This window comes from Telmatherina bonti (assembly GCF_933228915.1).
Source record: "Telmatherina bonti genome assembly, chromosome: 16".
NCBI lineage: Eukaryota > Metazoa > Chordata > Actinopteri > Atheriniformes > Telmatherinidae > Telmatherina > Telmatherina bonti.
In genome coordinates this window covers 40,158,617-40,180,317 of record NC_136614.1, presented here as the reverse complement: position 1 = coordinate 40,180,317, position 21,701 = coordinate 40,158,617, and the positions used below count along the sequence as shown (strand labels likewise).

At 37.5% G+C, this 21,701-nt stretch overlaps 1 protein-coding gene across 1 annotated transcript; it reads left to right on the top strand.

Annotated features, from left to right (window-relative positions):
* Window positions 1-305: 305 nt before the first annotated feature.
* On the top strand, window positions 306-16,760 carry LOC306767269 (uncharacterized protein; the record flags this gene model as incomplete). The annotated part of the gene is given in 9 exon segments (XM_079255190.1): window positions 306-349; window positions 441-565; window positions 14,461-14,588; window positions 14,590-14,625; window positions 14,913-15,066; window positions 15,169-15,255; window positions 15,511-15,678; window positions 16,522-16,584; window positions 16,753-16,760. Coding segments are annotated over 9 exon segments (813 nt in total).
* Window positions 16,761-21,701: the final 4,941 nt, after the last annotated feature.

The window sequence follows — 21,701 nt, the reverse complement described above, 5'->3', positions numbered from 1 at the left end:
CACTTTTTCGAGTTAAAACATGCGTATTACTTTTGGGCGGAAGTGTTAACATCCCCGGAAACCTTTCTTCTGAAGACGGCCGGGTTTTTCCGTCTGGGCGCTTTGTTGGCAGCAAAACTGTCCACAAGGCTGAAATCTCACAACCACGGTTTTTTTTTAAATTTTTTTAAATTTTCTCCCCGGGATTACAACATCCCGGGAGCTATTTGCATTAACCAGCCCCTTTTCCACGCCTAAATACACCTGCTGGGCCTGCCTCAGTTGCTATTAGCAACAAGCTGTGTGAAGATGTGCGAGCAGCGATCATGTCCACTGCTCGGTTGTCTGTTACCAAAACCAACATCGGCAGGTTTTTTACTCTCCCTTCATCAGCGGACCAAACTACCAGGGACAGATGGATTACATTATTTTTTGCTGATAATGCACCTGCATCTCTGCAGACTGCAGCCTCTTCTTGTGCCAAACATTTTGCTCACATTTGGGAAAATACCAGGACAAGATGACATCAACCTGGTTGGAAAGAGGGACAATTGCAACTGTAAGCGGCTCACCATCAATGTAGTCGGTAAGTGTCACTACTGCTATAAAGTTCTGCTTTGTCGTGACTGAGACGAAGCTGATTCAATTCAATTCAACTTTATTTGTATAGCGCCACTTCACAAAAATGTTGTCACAGGACACTTTACATACACATCATTTAGAGCCAATTCATACATAGCCTATAATAGAAACCAACTGATTGCCTTCGATCCAATCCTCCATCCTGAGCTGCACGAGGCGACAGTGGGAAGGAAAAAACTCCCCTTTAACAGGAAGAAAACCTCCGGCAGAACCCGGCTCAGGGAGGGCAGCCATCTGCCTCGACTGGTTGGGGTGGAGAGGACAGGAAAGACAGATCAACATGTACAACTGCACTTATTCAGGAAGACCTGCGGAAAAAAGGAGAAATAAGTTAGAGACGGCAATATTGTCATATATTTATACATTAATATATTAGAGAAATAGAGCGAGGTACTTCTCAGTGCATCAGGTAACATCCCCATTGCTACATAAGTAATGGATGGCTAGACTACCCATAACTATAAGAGCAATGAGCAGAACCTGGACAGTTGGGTCCCGTACATGCAGACTCCAACTCAGGAGATGCTCATATCCTAACTATAAGAATCATGGAAAAGGAAGGTTTTCAGCTCCATCTTAAAGGTGTGGAGGGAGTCTGCCTCCTGAACCCACGGTGGGAGCTGGTTCCATAAGAGAGGAGCCTGATAGCTAAAGGCCCTTCCTCCCTTAGTACTCTTTGAGACTCTGGAACCACCAGTAAACCTGCAGTCTGAGAGCCAAGTACTCTATTTGGAATATATGGAACTATAAGATCTTTTATGTACAATGGAGCTTGGTCATGGAGAGCTTTATATGTGAGGAGAAGAATTTTAAACTTTCTCCTGGATTTAACAGGGAGCCAGTGTAGAGAGGCTAAAACTGGTGAAATATGATCTCTCCTGCTAGTCCTCATCAGAACCCTCGCTGCAGCATTTTGGATCAGATGGAGACTTTTCAGGGCATATTTGGGACAACCCATAAATAAGGAATTGCAGTAATCCAGCCTGGAAGTAATAAAGGCATGGACTCATTTTTCTGCATCTTTCTGAGACAAGATGCTCCTAATTTTTGCAATATTACGCCGGTGGAAGAAGGCGGTTCTAGAAACCTGTTTTACATGTGAGCTAAAAGACAAGTCCTGGTCAATAATGACTCCAAGATTCCTCACAGTGGTACTGGAGGCCAGATTAATGCCATCCAGATTAATTACATAACTGGATCATTTTGTTCTAAGTTTTTCAGGCCGAAGATAACGACCTCTGTCTTGTCTGAGTTTAAAAGGAGAAAATTCAGTCATCCAGGTCTTGATGTCTGTAAGACATCTTTGTAATCTAAGAAACTGATTGGTTTCATCTGGCTTCATGGAGAGGTAGATCTGAGTGTCATCCGCATAGCAATGAAAATTTATACCATGCTGCCTGGTGATATTTCCTAAGGGAAGCATGTATAATGTGAAAAGTATTGGTCCAAGTACAGAACCCTGAGGAACTCCATGACTTTCCCTGGTGTGTGAGGAAGACTCATCATTTACATTTACAAACTGAAATCTATCAGATAAGTATGACTGGAACCAGTTTAATGCGGTCCCTTTAATCCCAATAACATGTTCCAGCCTCTGTAGCAGAATATTGTGATCAATAGTGTCGAATGCAGAACTGAGATCTAAAAGAATGAGTCCAGACAGAAGTCCTTTATCTGAGGCCATGAGAAGATCATTAGACTTTCACCAGTGCTGTCTCTGTGCTATGATGAGCTTTAAATCCTGACTGAAACTCTTCAGACTGTTTCTGCTCAGATAGGAACATAGTTGGGTTGAAACTGTTTTCTCCAGAATTTTAGACCAGAAGGGGAGATTAGATATTTGTCTATAATTAGCTAAAACTCCTGGATCAGAGTTGGTTTTTAAGCAACGGTTTAATTACAGCTGTCTTAAAATATTGAGGTACATATCCTGTTAATAGAGATGAATTGATCAGGTCCAGTACAGATGTATTGATTAGGAAACATATTTCCTTGAATAATCTGGTTGGGATGGGGTCTAAAACACAGGTTGAAGGTTTAGATGAAGCTATTATGTTGGTTAACATATAACACATAATAGATGAAGCTATTATGTTGGACAGCTGTACAGGCAAGAAACGGTCCAAATGACAATCAGCTTCTAAAGACGTCTCTAAGGCTGCTGCAGATGAATAGTAAGTAAGTAAAAGTAAGTCAAGTAAGGTAAACTCAAAAGTCATTAAAAAATGATCAAACAGAACAGGGTTATGAGGAAAAACTGTCAGTTGATCACTATTAATGCCACATGTCAGAAGAAGATCCAGAGTGTGACGATGAGAATGATATATATATATATATATATGTATATGTATATATATATATATATATATATATATATATATATATATATATATATACATCCAGACATCGATTCCAGGCCTCCCCTGACTATGTGCCGAAGTGTCCCTGGGCAAGACACTGAACCCTAAGTTGCCCCCTGATGTGCCTATCGTGGTATGATCATGTATGTAAGTCGCTTTGGATAAAAGCGTCTGCTAAATGACTGTAGAAAGAAAGAAAGATACATGTATGTATATATATATATATGTATATATATATATATATATATATATATATATATATATATACATATATATATATATATATATATATATATATATATATATATACATATATATATATATATATATATATATATATATGTACATATATATATATATATATATATACGTATATATATATATATATATATATATATATATATATATATATATATATATATATACGTATATATATATATATATATATATGTACATATATATATATATATATATATATATATATGTATATATATATATATATATATATATATATATATATATATATATGTATATATATATATATATATATATGTATATATATATATATATATATATATATATATATATATATATATATATATATATATATATATACACATATACATCCAGACATAAAAGCCACAATGTCAAGACGACAGGTGTACTCTACACAAGTGTTCACATCTGGAAGTGCCTTGCTGACAGTGTATGCAAGCAAAAGGAGAAGTGTTTGTCTGCTGAGCACCATGCATCACAAAGTGGAGATTGAGGACACCCAAAAGAAACCAAAACAAACACTGTTGTTGATTAGAACCACTTGAAATGCAGTGTGGATATTATGGACCAGAAACTACATGCTTACTCTGTGTGTGTTGGCACACGGAGATGGTCTGTGGCTGTCTTTTACAACCTGCTTGACATGGCAGCCACAAATGCACATGTGCTGTACAAGGCATGCACAGGGTCCACAAAAAAGTCGGCAACTGTTTATGCTGCGACTTGCAACTGAACTTAAAAACAGGTTTATGTAGGAGAAGGCACAGCAGGAAGAAAACTTGGGGAAGCATCATGTGGCAACAAGACTTTTTCAAGGAAAAACAATGCAATGCCAGGTGTGCAAGCTCTGCAACAGAAACCATAGCACTGAGCGCTGTGTGCATTGCAGAAAGCTTACCTGTCGTAAATGTAGGAAGGACTCATCTTGGATTTGTGGAAACTGATAAACAGGATAATTGTGGGCTAATAGTTTGCTGTTCATACTGTAGACTATATGTATGAGCACACATAATGCAGATATGTGTGTTTTATGTAACATCTTTGGGCTTCACATTTTTTGCTTTTTGCTTTTCAGTGTGGAATAGATGTTATTCCTTTACTAAAGTCATACCGTTTGTCATTTTGTAAGCTGAAACGCCGTGGAGTTTGCCATCAGGTTGTTGGTTCTTTCCAATTGTGAGCTGTACACATAAGTCTTACTAACAAACTGATCATTTGTGTGGTCTGATAGCGTGTAAAGACTGAGAGAACTCTGGAAAAATGGGCAATGCTCAGATCTCTTTGGCATGCAGGATGATAGCAGTGTTGTGCGTCTGGAGACTGTTATTTGTGGTACGAGAGCGCAGTAATAGCGTGATAATGAACTAGAGTTTCAATAACGTACCGTATTTTCACGACCATAAGGCGCACATAAAAGTCTTAGATTTTCTTCAAAATGTGCGGCGCGCCCTATAGTGCAGTGCGCCCTTTGTGTGCGTGTTGTTGTTGTCGTTGTAATCGGATGTAGTAGAGAACACCGTGAGAACGTTAAAGGGTGAAGCGAGGGCGTTGATCGCATATAAAAGAACAGGTATGTGCGTTGTGCAGAACACCTTTTTCTAACAACTCTGAAAATGGAAAAAAGACACGCTTATGAAGCACAGTTTAAACTGAAGGCCATCAACTACGCCAAGCAACATGGAAATCGAGCAGCCGAGGGAGAATTTAAGATTAATGAATCGATGGTTCGCAAGTGGAGGAAGATGGAAAACGAGCTCCGACAGGTAAAGAAGACGCAGCTGAGTTTCCGTGGACATAAGGCGAGCTGGCCCGAGTTGGAGGACAGACGCTTGGGCTAACGTGTCTGCTGGCGCTGTTGTCTGCAATTTCGCAAAAGCCGGCATCATTTCAGAGGAGCCGCACGGCACGGAAAGTGACTCTTACAGTGAAGAAAGTGAAGCTCGCATGTTTGCTGGAGATTTAGCGCAGCTGTTCAATTCAGAAACAGAGGATGAGGACTTTGATGGGTTTGACTGATGATGATTACTGGTAAAAAAATGTGAGTACCAAACTCAGTTTTGGTCCCGGTCTATGTTTAAATACGCACACTTGTATGCTTGTTTTATCCATGTGTTTTACCATGCCCGCGCCTATTGATGAATGATGGATGATTAAAAAATGTTAGTACTTTGTAATCAATACTTAAATAAAGCACAACCAAACTCGGTTTTGCTCCCACTCTATTTTTTAAAAGGCACACTTGTATGCTTGTGTGCATTGAGAATGTTAAAGGGGGGAGTGTGGGCGTGGATTGTACCGGTATATAAAACCCGCGCCCTATGGTCAGGTGCGCCTTATGTATGTGTTAAATACAGAAAGGGCACACATAACTGAGACTGCGCCTTTTAGTACAGTGAGCCTTATGGTCGTGAAAATACGATATCTTGAGAAAAAGTCCCGTAGAAGGTCATCAGGCAAGCAGTAATTCACGCCATGTGAAGCCTGCACTGTGATTGGACACAACTCTCTCTGTATCTCCACTTTGGTAAGATGCTCTTAGCTCACACAGCAGCAGCTTAATGAACATTAATAGATATAGTCTTTCCACTCTTCTAAGCAGACAAGAATGCATCATTGGGATGTGCGCTGCAGTATTAATAGATAACATCAAATGCCACACAGTGTAAACTGATGCTCAAGTTCCACACACATTGACTTTGATATTTTTAACTGGACACAGATATAAGGCAAACATTATGACATGGTAAACATTCTAATCTGCACTGGAATTTTTCACTTCCACAATGTCTGAGACGGTGTTTCCAAGGGGAACCGATACACTGAGTCATGAACATTACATCTCCAGATCGGCATGATGGTCAGGGGTAATTTTTTCGATTGTTTTAAACGTATGTTGACACATACGTCTGGGTTTAATTGTCACTTCCTGGAGTTCACCCAGGGCCAACATGAAAGCAACCAAAGACTGATGAACTGCCATTGCTTTGATGGCATACAAAAGTACATGGACAATGTGGTTGGTTCAACAACACTGTGGTCATGAAAAGGGGGTCGCCACAGATGAACGAGAGTGGGGTTCAAAGAAAAGTCATCTGCCTGAAAGATCCACCAATCACAGCTAAGTGTCTGAACTGAGGACTTAACACACAAGCTGAAGTTGTGTTGCAGGAGTGATTGCTGTCCATCCCCAAAGAATGGAGTGTCTGCCAAGATTGCTCTTATAAGTCTTCAAAACATTTCAAGGCTTGAAACTGATCCAGATGCCTGCTGGATCAGTGGTACGCTTGGACATTCTTGCCATGTGTCCTTTTAAACGTCTGCTCTGAGGTGGGAGCTGGGGGGTGAGTGATTGTTTCCCAGACTGGCAAAGTGTATTTTATGCTGTTCCCAGTGGAAAACCAATGGTTTTGGACATGGTCCTGTCAGCACATCCAAGCGGTGATTTTCAGTCGTGTTAAAGCAGACACTTTAATACTTGTTTATATTTATTTGAAGTGTGGAAATTAGGTAAATTATAATCTTGGTTGATGCTAAAGCACACATTATTTAATAAATATGTCAACCTCTCCATAGTAAAAGTTTACTTCATAAGCAAATGAATTGAGACAAAGTAGCGCCCTTGTTTTCAACGCATGTGATCTGGACACTTCTCCTCGCCAGGATACTCTGAAGGAGCTTCCTGAGAGGTAGGACACGAACCACGAGGGGACAGATCCAGAGATCCTGAGCTCAGAGAGTGGAGAGGAGAATCTGATGGTTTACTGTGTCAAAAGCAGGTCCAGAAGTATCAGGACTGAGGTTTGACCAGTGGATCTGGCATCCGGAGGGAATCGGTAACCGACAGGAGAGCAGTTTCAGTGGAATGGCACAAGTGCATAAAGGTGTAAAATGCCCAAGTTCTCATCCAGGATTTAACATAGCATCTTAATGCTCAGTGTTTGAATATTATGAGTTGCATTTAAAGGCTTTCACCTGGTGCTGTTGTTCAATTACCTCTAGCTTTGTGCTGCAAAGACTACAAGTTGCAATCAAGAAGGAGGCAAAATATAGCATAAACTATTGTTTGGAAATTAAAAAAAGATTGTTTTAATTGCAGAACACATGTCCTTTAAAATACCACTGCAGATTTAAGGGATTGGTTGTTGAAATCATTGTAAACAAACACAAATTTTTCCTGCTGACTTGAAATTAATAGTTATATCTGAAACCTATTATTAAGTCTACCTTTTTAATTTGGTTCAAAGGCCTTCACCAATTCTCAGTTTCTGGTACATTGTGGTTCTGACTGCCATTTTCTTTTCTGAAAAAAGTCAGCTCAGTACCCCTCAATAGTACCTATTAATAGCGCCTAAATAAGAAATGTGTCCCTTTACATGGCACTCTAAGACCAGAAATGAAAAAAAACCTGTGCTTTTCAGTCTGTGGTGCTTTTCAGTTGACAAACATGTTGATGGCAAAAAAAAATAAATAAGTTTAACACTACAGCAAGGGTGCTGCCAAGTCTTCTGGCGTTGTAGTGGTTTCATGAAGGGGTTGTGGCTCGGACGTTCACAGGTTTAAATCCTGGTCATCCTGCATCATGTAAAATAACAGCACTTCTCCAAATGGTTGCACTTGTGCTCAGAAAACCATGGTTTCAAGCTTCTACATCTCTTCTGCTACTTCACCCATTCAAATATTAAACTGTCCAGCTCATTCTGATATATGCGCTTTTGCACTATTTATGACGATCTGTAGCTTCTTCACAGCAGTTTAGTTGAACCCTTCCCTTTTTTGCGATTGGCTTTTTTTGTGCGTTTTGTGCTGTTTTTTTAATCATTGTTGTCATGACATTTCAATTTTAAATTGTTAAAATGCTTCAAAAGAAACAAAGTTGTTTTTCCTGCAAAATGTTTGAAACGCTACTCCACCTATACCTAGTCTTGCTTCAACTATTCAAGTATCAAACTTTTCCGCCCATTCAGGAGATGTGTGCTATGACCTTTGGTCTTTGGAACATGTAAACATGTAAAGTTATTCAAATTTTTGCCAATATCTTCAAATCAGTCACTGTGACTGGACTACACAGAATTCAGCTTAGCCATTGGTCCATTTTCTGCACCGGTACGCATTGGTATACAAGGCAAGGGTTCAAATCCAGACATCGTGTACCAGGATGGTATGCCAATTGATGTACACAGAATGCTTCACACTTGCCCTTTAATTCCAACTTCCAACAATGAACAAAATCAGCAGTGTTAGTATCAGCCAAGTCTTTGTAAAAACTAAAAAAAAAAAAAAAAAAAAAAAGAAAGGAAAAAAAAAGGCGGGAACGTTATATCAAGTAGGTTCTGTACCTCTTAGTGGTACCTATTAATGGCACATAAAATGAACATTTACCTCATTGCCATTAGATGGCACTCCAAGACCAGAAATTAAAAGAAACTCAGTCTGTGTTGCTTTTCAGTTGACTAAATGATCAATGGCTTCTCCTTCACAGTAGTTTAGTTCAACCTTTCCCTTTTAGCAATCCTGCTGAATGCACGCTAATGGAAGTTATAAAAGAGGCATTTTTATGCCAATAGCAAAACTTTTCAGTAGTTCTGAAAGTACCTTGAACATCCTCTTTTCAATAGAAATGTTTAACCTTTTTCCACACAGTATGGTGGCCGAGTGGTTATGAGAATGGGCCTTTGCACTGGATGTTGTAGATCTGAATCCAAAAAGTAACATTTCACAAAATATTTCCACACAGTACAACTTATCACCTCCTTCCACATTTTATTCTTAAAGAAATTATTCCTCTCTCTGCAATTTTCATCACTTCAAAAATGTTTTCTTTAGATTTCTTTTATACTTTACCAGATTGGAAAAAATTGCTGCACATCTGCTAGCTGGTGGAATGGGCTGCCTCTAATTTCAGTGACATCTTCAGCTTTTTTGCATTATACATGAGTAACTACATATCGCATTCACACTTGCTGTTTTGCAAAAACAGCAAAATTCTAGTATTAAGCTGTCATTTCTGCACAGTTTATTTTTTACTTTGAATAAAATACTTCATTTTAAATGATCAACTTTTGAAGATATTGCACAAACTTTCACATATTTGTGCAGACCGCCCACACTTTACACAGTTGGAAGTTGAAATCAAAGTTCTTCAATGGGCCAGTGTGAAGCATTCTGTGTACATCAATTGGCATACCATCCTGGTACACGATGTCTGGATTTGAACCCTTGCCTTGTATACCAATACGTACCGGTGCAGAAAATGGACCAATGGCTGAGCTGAATTCTGTGTAGTCCAGTCACAGTGACTGATTTGAAAATATTGACAAAAAATTGAATAACTTAAAGTTCACATGTGCCAAAGACCAAAGGTCACAGCACACATATCTCCTGAATGGGCGGGAAAGTTTGATACTTGAATGGTTGAAGCAAGACTAGGTATAGGTGGAGTAGCGTTTCAAATATTTTACAGGAAAGACAACTTTGTTTCTTTTGAATCATTTTAACAAATTAAAATTGAATGGTCATTCTCCACAGTTATTTACTTCAAAAGAACATTTCATATTAAATGTTCAACTTTTCAAGACCAGCATAGCACAGATGTTTTCTAATATGTGCAGACTGCACATAGTTTTAGTAGAACAAATTAGATTGCTTTTGTCAGCATAAGCATTAAGAGAACTACAAGCATCAAGACCCAGCAGCTGGGTTTAAACCCACGACCTTCTGAATGAAGGGCAATTCATTTTACCACTATACCACAACAGCTATGGCTCACACCTTGACAGAAGCGTTAACATTTTTTGCCTTTGGAATGGGAATGCCATTTCCACCAGTACATAATCAGGCAGGCCTGAGGAGATTTTATAGAAAATCTTCTTGTCTTTCTATAATGGTTGGCCAAGAACAAATTAATTCATTATTGCCTCCAAATAGTTTTAATTCGTAATTTGTAGTTTAGAAAACTAAACCTTAGAAACAGTTATTCATCTATGTTTCATGCAGAACAATATTGTAAACCCAGATGTAGATTTAAAAAAAAAACAGGCAACATCTAAGAACAGACCCTTCCCTGGAATTACACTTGTGAAGTTCTTCCCATTTAACCATTAGCCTATGTGGCTTCTTCTGATCCCCTGGGCAAAAGGATTGAAATAAACTTTGTGAGGGCAATGCACTTTAGAATAAAAGTTTACACGATAGCAGAAAGTTTTAGGAATGACAGTCAGTTCAGCCTAAGTGTCTACTATAACCAGTAGAAGAAGCAGCACAACTATTTGACTTTTTAGATACAGCATCAGGATTGGAACCCACAACCATCTCAACCAGAGTCCTTTGATTTAACCACCATGGCAGCACATCTCCTACCCTCAACCAGGCAGAAGGGTTTTGTCATTGAGATTGGAATGCTTTTTTGAAACCTTCCCCAGCATGTATCACTGGAATATCTAAAAGATGTGCAAGGTGGAACTACTATGGTGAAGTTCTTAAGTTTTAAATAGTTTGCCAAAACTATAATTCTAAAGTCAGTTGTCAAACTATAGTCTAAATTTTGCATGTATCATTGCAATGAACCATTTAATCTTTATTCAACATGAAAAAAACTTTGCATTTTGAAATGTTGCATGAAGCATTTAACAAATTCACTATTGAACAGATTTTTCTACCAAGTTTCTGTATTTAACTTTAAACATTTGCATTATTTGTGCAATGTTGGCACAAACAGATTTTGCAAAATACACCTATTTGTCAAGCTCACAGCCTTTGCTCTTTTAAGCACACAGCTGGAGCAAACAATTCAAATGGGAAAACTTTCAGTGCTCCTCGTGGCCACAGCCACAACCAACACACCGTTAGATGCTGGATTTGAACCTGTGCCTTGTATACCAAGGTGTACCGATGCACTAAATGGACCAATTGCTGAGCTACATCCTGTTTTGTTAAATCACAGTAATAGATTGGAAAATTTGACTGAAACATGAACTGGAAAAGATTAAATGTTAAAACCACAAGTTATAGCCAATATCTCATGAATGATCTGAAGAGTAAGCTTTGAGTGAAACAGAAGATTAGCTATAAGTGGTGCTTTTCACACCATAAGCTAATGGAGGTAGCACACAAAACTAGCCTGCTTTTCTCAGCATAATGTTTGTGCTGAGAAGCTTTCAATTAACCACCATGCCTGTAAACTGTACTCTGAGGCATTGAAATTTGTCATTTTTAAGGCAAATCCATTTTTGGAAATTCCAGAAGTTTTAAAATCAGGAAGAATTAAAAGCAGGGAAAAGTTTGACTAAATTGACTAACAGTCTTAAATCACTTGCTTATGCAGCCTATAATTTTTTAAGTTATTTGTAAAATACACAGGTCTCAAGAATGAGCCTAAGGGTTGAAGGTGAGTGAAGTGTTTAAAAAAGCCAGCAGAAACAATTGTGAAGCCATTGGCAAAAAAATAAAATAAACCCACTCCTTGCTGTAGAAATCACAAGGCAGAAATGTAAAGTACTATGTCAGCTTTAAAAAAGTAGTTTAACTTGAAACACCACTTTATATAGAACAGTACATGTACAACAGCAAGAGCTGCATTTGAGACAAATTTGTAATAAAGCACAAATTTTGAATACAAGGACACATTGTTCCTAGTTTAATTTCTGATTCAAATTTCAGAATATACAAGAGTGCACTTACCCACTAAAGGAGAGCCTCTGGTAGGAGATCATGGCAGGTGTAGATTAAAAAAATGAACCAGGCCAGGCTGCAAAGTATGGGCAAAGAAAAAAAAATCAGTTTCAATGTTTTTTCTTTCTTTTTTTCTTTTTTTTTTTTTTTTTTAAGAGTTTTGAGCCACCCTTTGTCTGATTCCTCTTCTAGAGTCTAGTTGTCCTGTGCTTCATTGTTAGTGGGGTACGAAAGTCAACAATTCCTAGGATTTTAATACCTGAGAAAGTTTAATTGCAAAACTGTAAAGAAAGTCAGCCGTCACCAGTAAACATTGCTCATTTGATACATTGTCCTCATATCACGTTAGGAATGCAACTTTTACTTCTACTTGGGTGGAATCCACAGAATTAAGGAACAGACCAAAGCTGGAATTGGTAAGCCTCAGGTGAGTGATTGCAGCTCTGGAGCCAAGGAGGAGGTTTTTGACACTTGGCAAAATAGCCACTTCCCTCCACAGTGAAACATTTATTCTTGCTTCACCCTGTAAGCAGAACAGGTGTCCTCTATTGAGGTTGATAAAACATTTGAAGAGGGGGGAGGGGAAAAAAACATTTAATCCTGAGAGTTGTCAGAGGTATTGGTTGCCCAGCAGTAACTACCCTTTTGAAAGGAGAGATCTGGTGGGAAGGGAAAAAATTAACACCTTGCAACTATTTGTGGACAAGCTCACCCCATTTGGATGTTATCACTCCATTGAATTGACATTATTAGTGGTTATCAGCCCATTGGTATGGGACAGTAGGTCCCTACTGTGCCTGCTAGTAGCTTCAGTAGGTTGTCATCATCTATTCCCATCGCTGATCAGCAACGATGATACACGAAGTTTCCCGATCAAGTCCGACAGGAATCCATTCCACTGACAGACCTCAAATCACCAGGATTAGTGCACTACCAGGTAAAAAAGTTCATTTAAACTGTTGCTTTTGAGCAAAACTAAAGTACAAAGCTTTTATTTGTTAACTTTAATAAGGCAGCATGAAAACAAATGATTTATCTATTTCTTTATTATCTTCAGTTGCATAATTTTGTGTTTGCCGATCAAGCTAGCGGCACAAAGCTAGCTCGACATTACTAAAGCGATTGTAGCTTTTATCGTAGCAAAACAGACATTATTATTATTATTATTATTTTATTTTGTTTAACATAAATACATGATTATTAGCTTTGATTGCGACTAATTGATAAATTGGCAAGTAAGAAAAGTAGGCAGATAAACAAGAAACCGAGTGATTGCACCTTCGGTTTCCTCTTTAATGTTGATTAAGCCCGAAGCCATTCTGTAAAATATGCTGAACATACATTTTGTATCTGTGTCACACATTCATGCTATATCATACTCATATGGAGAGCAACATTGCCTGTTTCATATATGGTTATATTAGGTTTGTGGTAGATCTATTGTATTTCTGTAACTTTGCAATGACAGGTTAACATAGGTATCCATTTAATTTATGTCATTAACCTTGAACTTAAAAGAAAAAAAGCTACTAAGCCTATATACACAAGTATGTCTGCTGACCTGCTTCAGTAATATCTCTGTAATCAACTTTTTTTTCAACCCTTTTTGACAAATCTGATTTATAGATTGTGACATACAGCACAAAGACTGTGGTGCAAAGTTTATTTTATTTCATCTGTCAGTATTGAGCTATTGTAAATAAGGTTTTGACCCAAGTTGTGTGGAATTAGGTGACTAATTGTCAAATGTATGTCAGGGTACGTTTATATCTTCTTGTGTTTCAAGCAGAAGATAGGTAAGCCCTACACTTGATAATTTTGAAGTGTTGTAACTGTATGGTATGCAAAATCCTCTCTTTCCCTCAGCATTACTTTATGTAATTGCTTTTTTGTTGTTACTCAACAAGAGAGAACAGCGATCACAGAAGAACGGAGAAATACTCTGAAGTCCTTTTATGAGGAGGGAATGACAGGTGTCAGCTCACCATTAGTACAAGAAGCAACTACGGCAACAGGTCTCGACGTCTGTGTCATACAAGTAAAGTTTACTTTGAAGTTGCACTAATAAGCAACATATAAGCTTTAATCATGCCCTATTACTATGCTGTTACCATGTCCTTATTTTTGTTTACCATTGTTCAAAATTGGATTGGAAATTACAAACGATCCCAAAAAACATCTGTGACCCGGCCCTCAAAGGCCAAATATTATACTCGGGAGTTGTCACCCTACAACCTTTTTTCGCAGGGATGTTCTCAGAAATAATGGTGAGAGAGAATATTTGTTATATTGAACTTTTATCCAATTACTTTTTGTTTTTAGTTGACAAGGGTAAAAATAAAACAAATGTTAAGGATACAGTTTGGAAGGCAGTTCACACATACAAATTGCATGCATTGTTGCAAGGCTGGCAAGTGATTATTAACAAGTGATTATTGAAGAGGTAAAGTTCAAAACCCAAGGGCAAACAGGGTGTCTGACAGATTTTCTGTAGACTGTAAAATGTTCAGTTTACTAGATATCAATTTTTTGTCAGGCTCTTTGAAGGACATAAAAGGCAGGTGGTCCACACTAGAGGAGGAGGAGAAAGAAAAATACAAGCAGGAACCAGCAGCACTGAGAGCACAAGGGCAAGACCTTCGTGTTGAAGGAAGGGAGGGAGCACAAAATAAAAAAGTGCCTGAAGCAGCTCAAGTTGGAGGTTTGGAAAGATGGAAGCTACATTTGATTTGATAATTGGTGGTGATAAGAAAAACACAATGACCTTGTCTATAACCTGATCCTTTGATTTAGCATTTACACCAACTACATTCCTCAAAATTCTTTGCACACCATGTGTAACTAATATAATTTTCCTCAGTACTCAGTACTAAAATTGTTTTCATATCGCCAAATATTTCATATAGCCAAATCCTGTTCAAATGTTTCAGTGTATGTTTGTATGCATGTTGTAAATTTTGTCTTCTCATTTACCTGATTATGGCAAAGGTCTCAAAGCTTGAGGATTTGGGCGTAGAGACAGCTATTTTGTCATTTGACCACCAAAAGTCCAACTTGGAGGTCTATGAAGTCAGCAGCGAAGGGGCCTCTGACTTCCTTGACTCAACAGACACAGCAAACAACTTTGCACTGAACTTTAAAGGTAATAATGGTTTCATGATAAACTACACAGATAGCTTGTAATCGCGCAAATACATATAACACAATTTTATTAATTCAGTGTAATGGTTTGTTACATAAGCAGCCAAATCCTCTTCTACCACCCACGCTACCAAGGGTCAAGTGAGTGAGCTGGTGAAGAAAGTACAGGATCTGTTCAATCAAAGATGTAGTAAGCATGTTTTCTCACTAATTTTTAGACTATTGCAATGAAATGTAAAATATTGACCTTTCTTGATAAGCTAATATGCCTCCAAAAATCTTTGGCATTATAAATAATTTTTCAAAAATGTATATAAACATACATCAATTGAGAGTTTATGTTACCTTAATAAAATTACATGTTTACAGTCTTTGGACTGATTATCTACAGTCTAATAGTCAAACTGAAATTGCATGCATCCATGTGTGTATTCATGTATTTCAGAAGAGGCTGGAGGTTCTGGAAGGCTCCCCTACCAGTCCTTAAACCAAGGCCTGACTATTAATGTGTCTGGCTTGCCAAATGGCCTTAGTCTAAGGAAACCGTCCTTTTATGGAAGATATCAACTAATGGCTATTTTTAAAGATGCTGAACAGATTTCATTTGAAATAAGTAAGTCAAACAGATTATAATATTGTGCTGGGCTATTGTAAACATTCATAACAGATCTGAGTATTTGTCTATTTGTCCTTAATATATTGATCAGCCAAATTTTCCATAATTATAGTGAAAATACTGTTTTTAAGGCACCTCTCCAGATAATATTTGCATAGCTGAATATGAATTCAGGAACTTTGAGCACCAATAACAACTCTTTAAATCTACAAACTAGAAAAACACTCAGAGAGCGCAAACCTTCGCCAAGGCCTTTAAAAATTTCCTGTATCCAAACAGTGATCCGGATCACCCCCAAGATTTAATCCGTTCTCCCTTTTCACATTTCCTTCAACTCCTAAAAAATGTCATGACAATCGGTCCAATCTGTCAGTTATGGAAAATCTGTCCGTGACTTATTGAGTTATATTACACACAAACAGACAAACAAACAAACAGGTAAACGCCTGTAAAAACACAACTTCCTTGGCAGAGGTAATTATGAAATTAATAAATCTGTTCCCTTCATTCTTGTGACTTATATACCCTTTATAATACTATATGACAGGACTACTCTATTCAGTACCTTAAGGGTTACAGTCCTGCAGGTTTTCAGTGTGACCTTTCTCCAATAGAAGTTACTCAAAATTAATGTCTGTTACAACATATATAATTCTGTACAATTGATACTGATTGATTTGAGACAGCTGTAACAGGAAAACTGAAAACCTGCGAGGCTGTGGCCTTTGTAGGATTGAATAGAGTAACCCTGCTGAATTATTTTTTTCCTCTTGTAATTTCTTACTATGCTTACACTACATACATTAAGTGTATCTATTTTTGTCTTAACATATAAAGCAGATGTCACACAAAGCAGCCCAGCTGACATGACAGAGGGTAATCTTGAGGACATGAACCCAGAAGGTATGCAACATTGTTATCTTTGAACAGATAAATCCTAAATTTTATAGTAAAAATCTTCTCACAATATATGTAACTTATGTCATTTAACTTTGCTTTTCATCACATTTGGTGAACAGATTTACATTGTGCTGTAATGTAATGACCAAATCTTCCCCTTTTGTGTCATAGTATTCTAAACAGATGATAGGACACACCACCTATATACAGAGGGAGGATGCCAGTCAGTGGAAGAGTTACTGGAACCCATGTGTGGAAATGGTAAATATTTGTGATTTGTTTTTAATGCCACTTACTACAACTGTTTTTTTTCCCCCTTGAAATCAAACTTAACTAAAAACCTATGTTATGATAAATCTGCCATGGACATTTGCAAAGAGAAATGCTGACTTGTCTATTTCTGTAAAAGTAGAATTAATGAGCTTTTCTAAGGTTTTTATTCAATTGCTGCTCACCTAATATTTCTTTTCTTTTTCTTACCTGATTATATAACTTTTGTATGATAAATTAAGTCTTTATAATTAGTGATACATACAAAATCTAGAGTTACTCAAGTTCAGGTCTGTACAGGCTAAAATTTGTAGTTTGTGAAGAAATTCCAAATTTGATGCCTTTAGCTGCAGATTCCTTGTGTACAAACAATTGCAAATGAAAAAAAGCTTTCCTGATCTATTGTATTGATTACTTGATTGAATTGATTGATTATTTTGCTTTGACACATTTTTGCTTTTCCTTATTTTTTCCTTGGTAGATCAAGACAATCTGTGCTGTGTCTGCCACATCCATTTTGATAACAAGAGGAAGAATGCAACAAAAAAGTGGCGTTCGTGGTCACAGTGTACCATGTGTCAGTTGTGGTCACATACTGCATGTGGTTTTAAAAGCAACATGTGCCAACGCTGCCAGTGTTAGAATACTGAAAATAAATCAGTTGGTTGAATTGTTCAAAATGGTTTTTTTTTTTTTGTATTTTCGAATAGTTTTACTGCACCTGTGAGAAAAAAAAACCATTAACAAGTCTGCCAGATTTACCATGAATATGGGAGTTATTTTAGTCCAGGTGTTCCACACTGTGTTTAATTTTTATTAGTAGAAATTTCTGTGACATAAATCTTATCAGTTGTCACAACAATTTTGCTTTAAATTTACACTAACCTGTATAGATGAATGGATTGATGGGTATAGTATTCATAGTATAGTATATTGTCTATTTATAAAAGTTAAAATACCCTGGGCTGTGGGCTTGTTTTTACCTAGTCCATTTCTTTTTTCAGTCATCACTCCCCACTGATATTTGTATATTAACACTTTTTACAAAACTTGTCATGTCTCTCGAGAGGTATGTTTTCTACCAGACTGCGGTCACCTACCACGTATGACAGTTCCACATTGATTGGACTGTTTACAGTAGTCATGAGCGGACATTGGTATACAGTCAATGAATACTTAAAAAAAACCTCATATACCCGAACTAATCAGAAATGCATAAACAAACATAAAAGATAAAATTGAATGTAACAAAAAAATGACATAATACACATTATAAAGAGGGGAGTAATGTTTTCTGCCAGCATACGGTAAGTGGTGTTCTATCAGTTTGGCATACCCACCAAAATAGCATACCTTTGCTTAGTGCGCATGCCTACCGATGAATGTGGCGAAATAAAACACGATAGTTTACTCAAATTAAACTCTTATGTGATAAAGCCTTTGTTTGGTTTTAATTAGTATGCAGTTTTTACAAAGAAGCCCAAATCGACCGATAAACCTAAATGTGAATTTGAGATGTGCTATTCCGAAAAGAGATGCACCTGTTCGTAGGACGGCCCCTCAGTGATTGGACCGCAGTGGTCATGTGGTGCGGACACTGATTTACTACACAAGTTCATGCAAATTTGTGCAGCTACAATCTACTTTACATTTTGTTTTCTGCCAAAGCCGATACTGAAGAACTTGCAAGATTTACAGTCATAATCATTGAGTCGTAATTATACACAGATGAAAAAATAAAAAGAAAAACCTTTCTTCTGTTTCCCCTTCTGTCAATCATTCATTTCCAGCTCAAGTTGTGTTTTTACAAAAGGTTTTGCCACAGTATCATCATTTTAGACATGTACTTTCTTTTAATCACCACAGACAAATAGTTACTGAATATGTAGTTGTTCGGCTTTACAGTAAATTTAAAACATGAAGAAGAAATGTAATTTTACAACCCTATTTTCAATTAAAACCTGGAAGATTGACCAGGTTACACCCACTTCATTTGACAATTGTATAAATATCTACAATAAACTATCATATTTGACCTTTCTTAACACCTATCATATATAAATGGTGCAGAAACTAGTTCGGCTTTATTAGGTATTTGATTTATGAAGCGTATATATATTTTCCTAACCCTAGCTGAGGAGTGGGTGTGAAAACTGGAAAAACTACAATCATGGCGTTTATTTCCTTTCAGTTGGATGGCATTGCTATAGGGAGTTGTAGTTCTTACAGACTTAAAAACAATTTGAAAGTTTTTCCTCAACTGTGAAGTTGCAAGTACTGGACTGACAACATAACAGGGGTATAAAGTCCACAGACTCACTCACTGAATGCACGTACTCATGCTCACTGCCAGAAGCGCTGCTTGCCAACAGAAGAGTCAGAATCACTTTATTTGCCATGTTTAAGCAACAAACAAAGAATTTGACTCCGGTGGCAAGTTGCTCTCAATCATACTTACAGCAAAAGAAGCAAAAAATTAGCAAAAAAAGAAGCGAAAGGGTTAGATAATAAACATGCATAAACATATATACACATTAGAAATAAAGGAAAGCAGCGAATTGGGTACGAGCAGCAATGGTTATTGGTTATTCTTTATTTACATGGTATCTACACAGCATTTGACAGCAATTACAGGTGACATGGATATGTGCAAATGTGCATCAGCATACATTTTGTTCAAGACAGTGATGGCCCGGAAGAAGAAACTATTCTTGTTTCTGCTGTTTTTTGAGTACAGAGCTCTAAACCACCTGCCAGACGGGAGAAGTTTGAACAGTGTGAGTGCGCAGGGTGTGAGGGGTTCTGCGTAAATCTCACCCGCACATTTCCAACTTGGGACAGATACAAGTCCTGGATGGAGGGGAGATTGACCCCAATCATCCTCTCTGCAGACCCGATAGTCCATAGCAGTTTTTGCGTGTCCAGTTTGGTGATGTATCTGAACAGGCAATCCTGGCAAACGCTTGTGGCCCTCTGAGCCTGAATAGGGCTTCAGAGGCCCAATCAACTGCAAATCAACACAGATCAGTGTAAAACTAAAAAAGTTCAATGATAAAATTCATAAACAAGAATGATATGTACGACCAGTACACATCAGTGCATGTCTGTTAGAAGTATAATATACTAAAAGGGCAACGCTGGTCGGAGGGTCCCCAGAGACCCGAGAATCGCCTCTGCTCACTGCCTTCTATGGACCTTCCCCTCCCTCCACTCTCCTCGGTCTGTCTGATCCTGTTATGTCATATGTATGTTGTTTTGTCTGATCTTGAAGGGGTTGTACAGGAATGGAATTTTGCAAATGTGGGATGAATAAAGTTCAATCAATTGAAACAGCATATAGTACTAAAACCAAACAAAGCGGTTTACCTTCCCCTTACCCCAATAAGACACAACAGAAGAGTTTAATTTTTGTAAAATGTCATACATTTTATTTTGGCACATTCAATGACATGCATGTGCACTAATCAAGGTATGCGATTGTCATGTCATTTTATTGTCACATTCAATTGTATCTTATGTTTGTTTCCGCATTTTTCATTAGTTCTGATAAATGAGCAGTTTTTTTGTAGTCTGTTTTTCATTATTGTATTTGTAAGATGTGTATCAATTTGTGAAATAAATTTTTTTTAATATAAAAATATCAGAATGGAAAAAGAAAAAAGGTGTAGAGCAGAGAAAAATTTTAAATTTCAGTTGTAAAAGTTTTGTCCTAGTTATGACTGTACTTGCGTCTTGTAAAATCTACTTTATAATTGAGCAGCGTTCACTGTATGCTACTGTATCTATTTGACCTTTTCCTGTAAACATCACTATACAAGTAAACATGAAGGACACACACTGTGAGACTTCGATGTTACTTATTGGTTTATCTACAAATGTTACACATACACATGGTTAACAGATCCAATCTCATAAATGGAGTTATTCATAACACCAAAATTCAACAAGGCTGAACAAAGAGCGAGTTCATGGTCGACCAGCATGAATTAAATGAACAATAAAAGTTCTGTGATATGTAAGATTTACTTTGAGATTAGCACTGAATCAAGGAAACAGTTCAATGGTACTACTGTCATTGCAACAGAGAAAACCAGAATTAAAAGAAACCACATTCAACCTAATTGCTATCATCATCATTACTGTCATTTCCATAGTCATCATCATAGTCATCTCCATCACTGTTACCTTCCTCACCATCATCCCCTTCATCGTAATTAACATCGTCATTGTACACCAGTGTCTGTGTACTTAATGTCTGGTGGTCCTGAGAAGAGTTATCTGTGGTAATGTAACCACAGTAAAGGGAACAATGTCTGGGACATGCTGATTAAACTTCACAGTAGTTTCATGTCGCTTTCTTTCAAGCTGACTGACATGTTTGATGAGCGGCTTTAGCACCAGGCTGCTCTATGTCACTGACAGCAGAGCACAGAAGGGTATGCTGCTGCTGCTGGAGGTGATCAGTTACAGTCCTCATTTCCTTGTAAACCATCGTTTTTTCCTCAGCTGCACGTGTCTTCATATGCAAAGCATCACGTCTTTTCAGATTCCTCAGAACTTCATCTTCTTCAATCTAGAAAGGGCAAGACAATAACCACAACATAAAACCCAACAGAGCTGTGCCATATTACGAGGTGGTCTCTAAAATTATGTAGATGGTTTCAAGATGAGATATAGCTCATACGTGGTTTCTGTTTAAGTATATACTCAGTTTCATCAAGACAAAAGTAGACAGGCCAAGATGGATCACAGGCTTCCTCAAAATTAATAGTTGCAGGAAAGATGCTCCTCTGTGGTGGCCATTGTATGTTGTTGTATTCTTTTATTGCTTGTTTCAGTCTTTTGTTGCA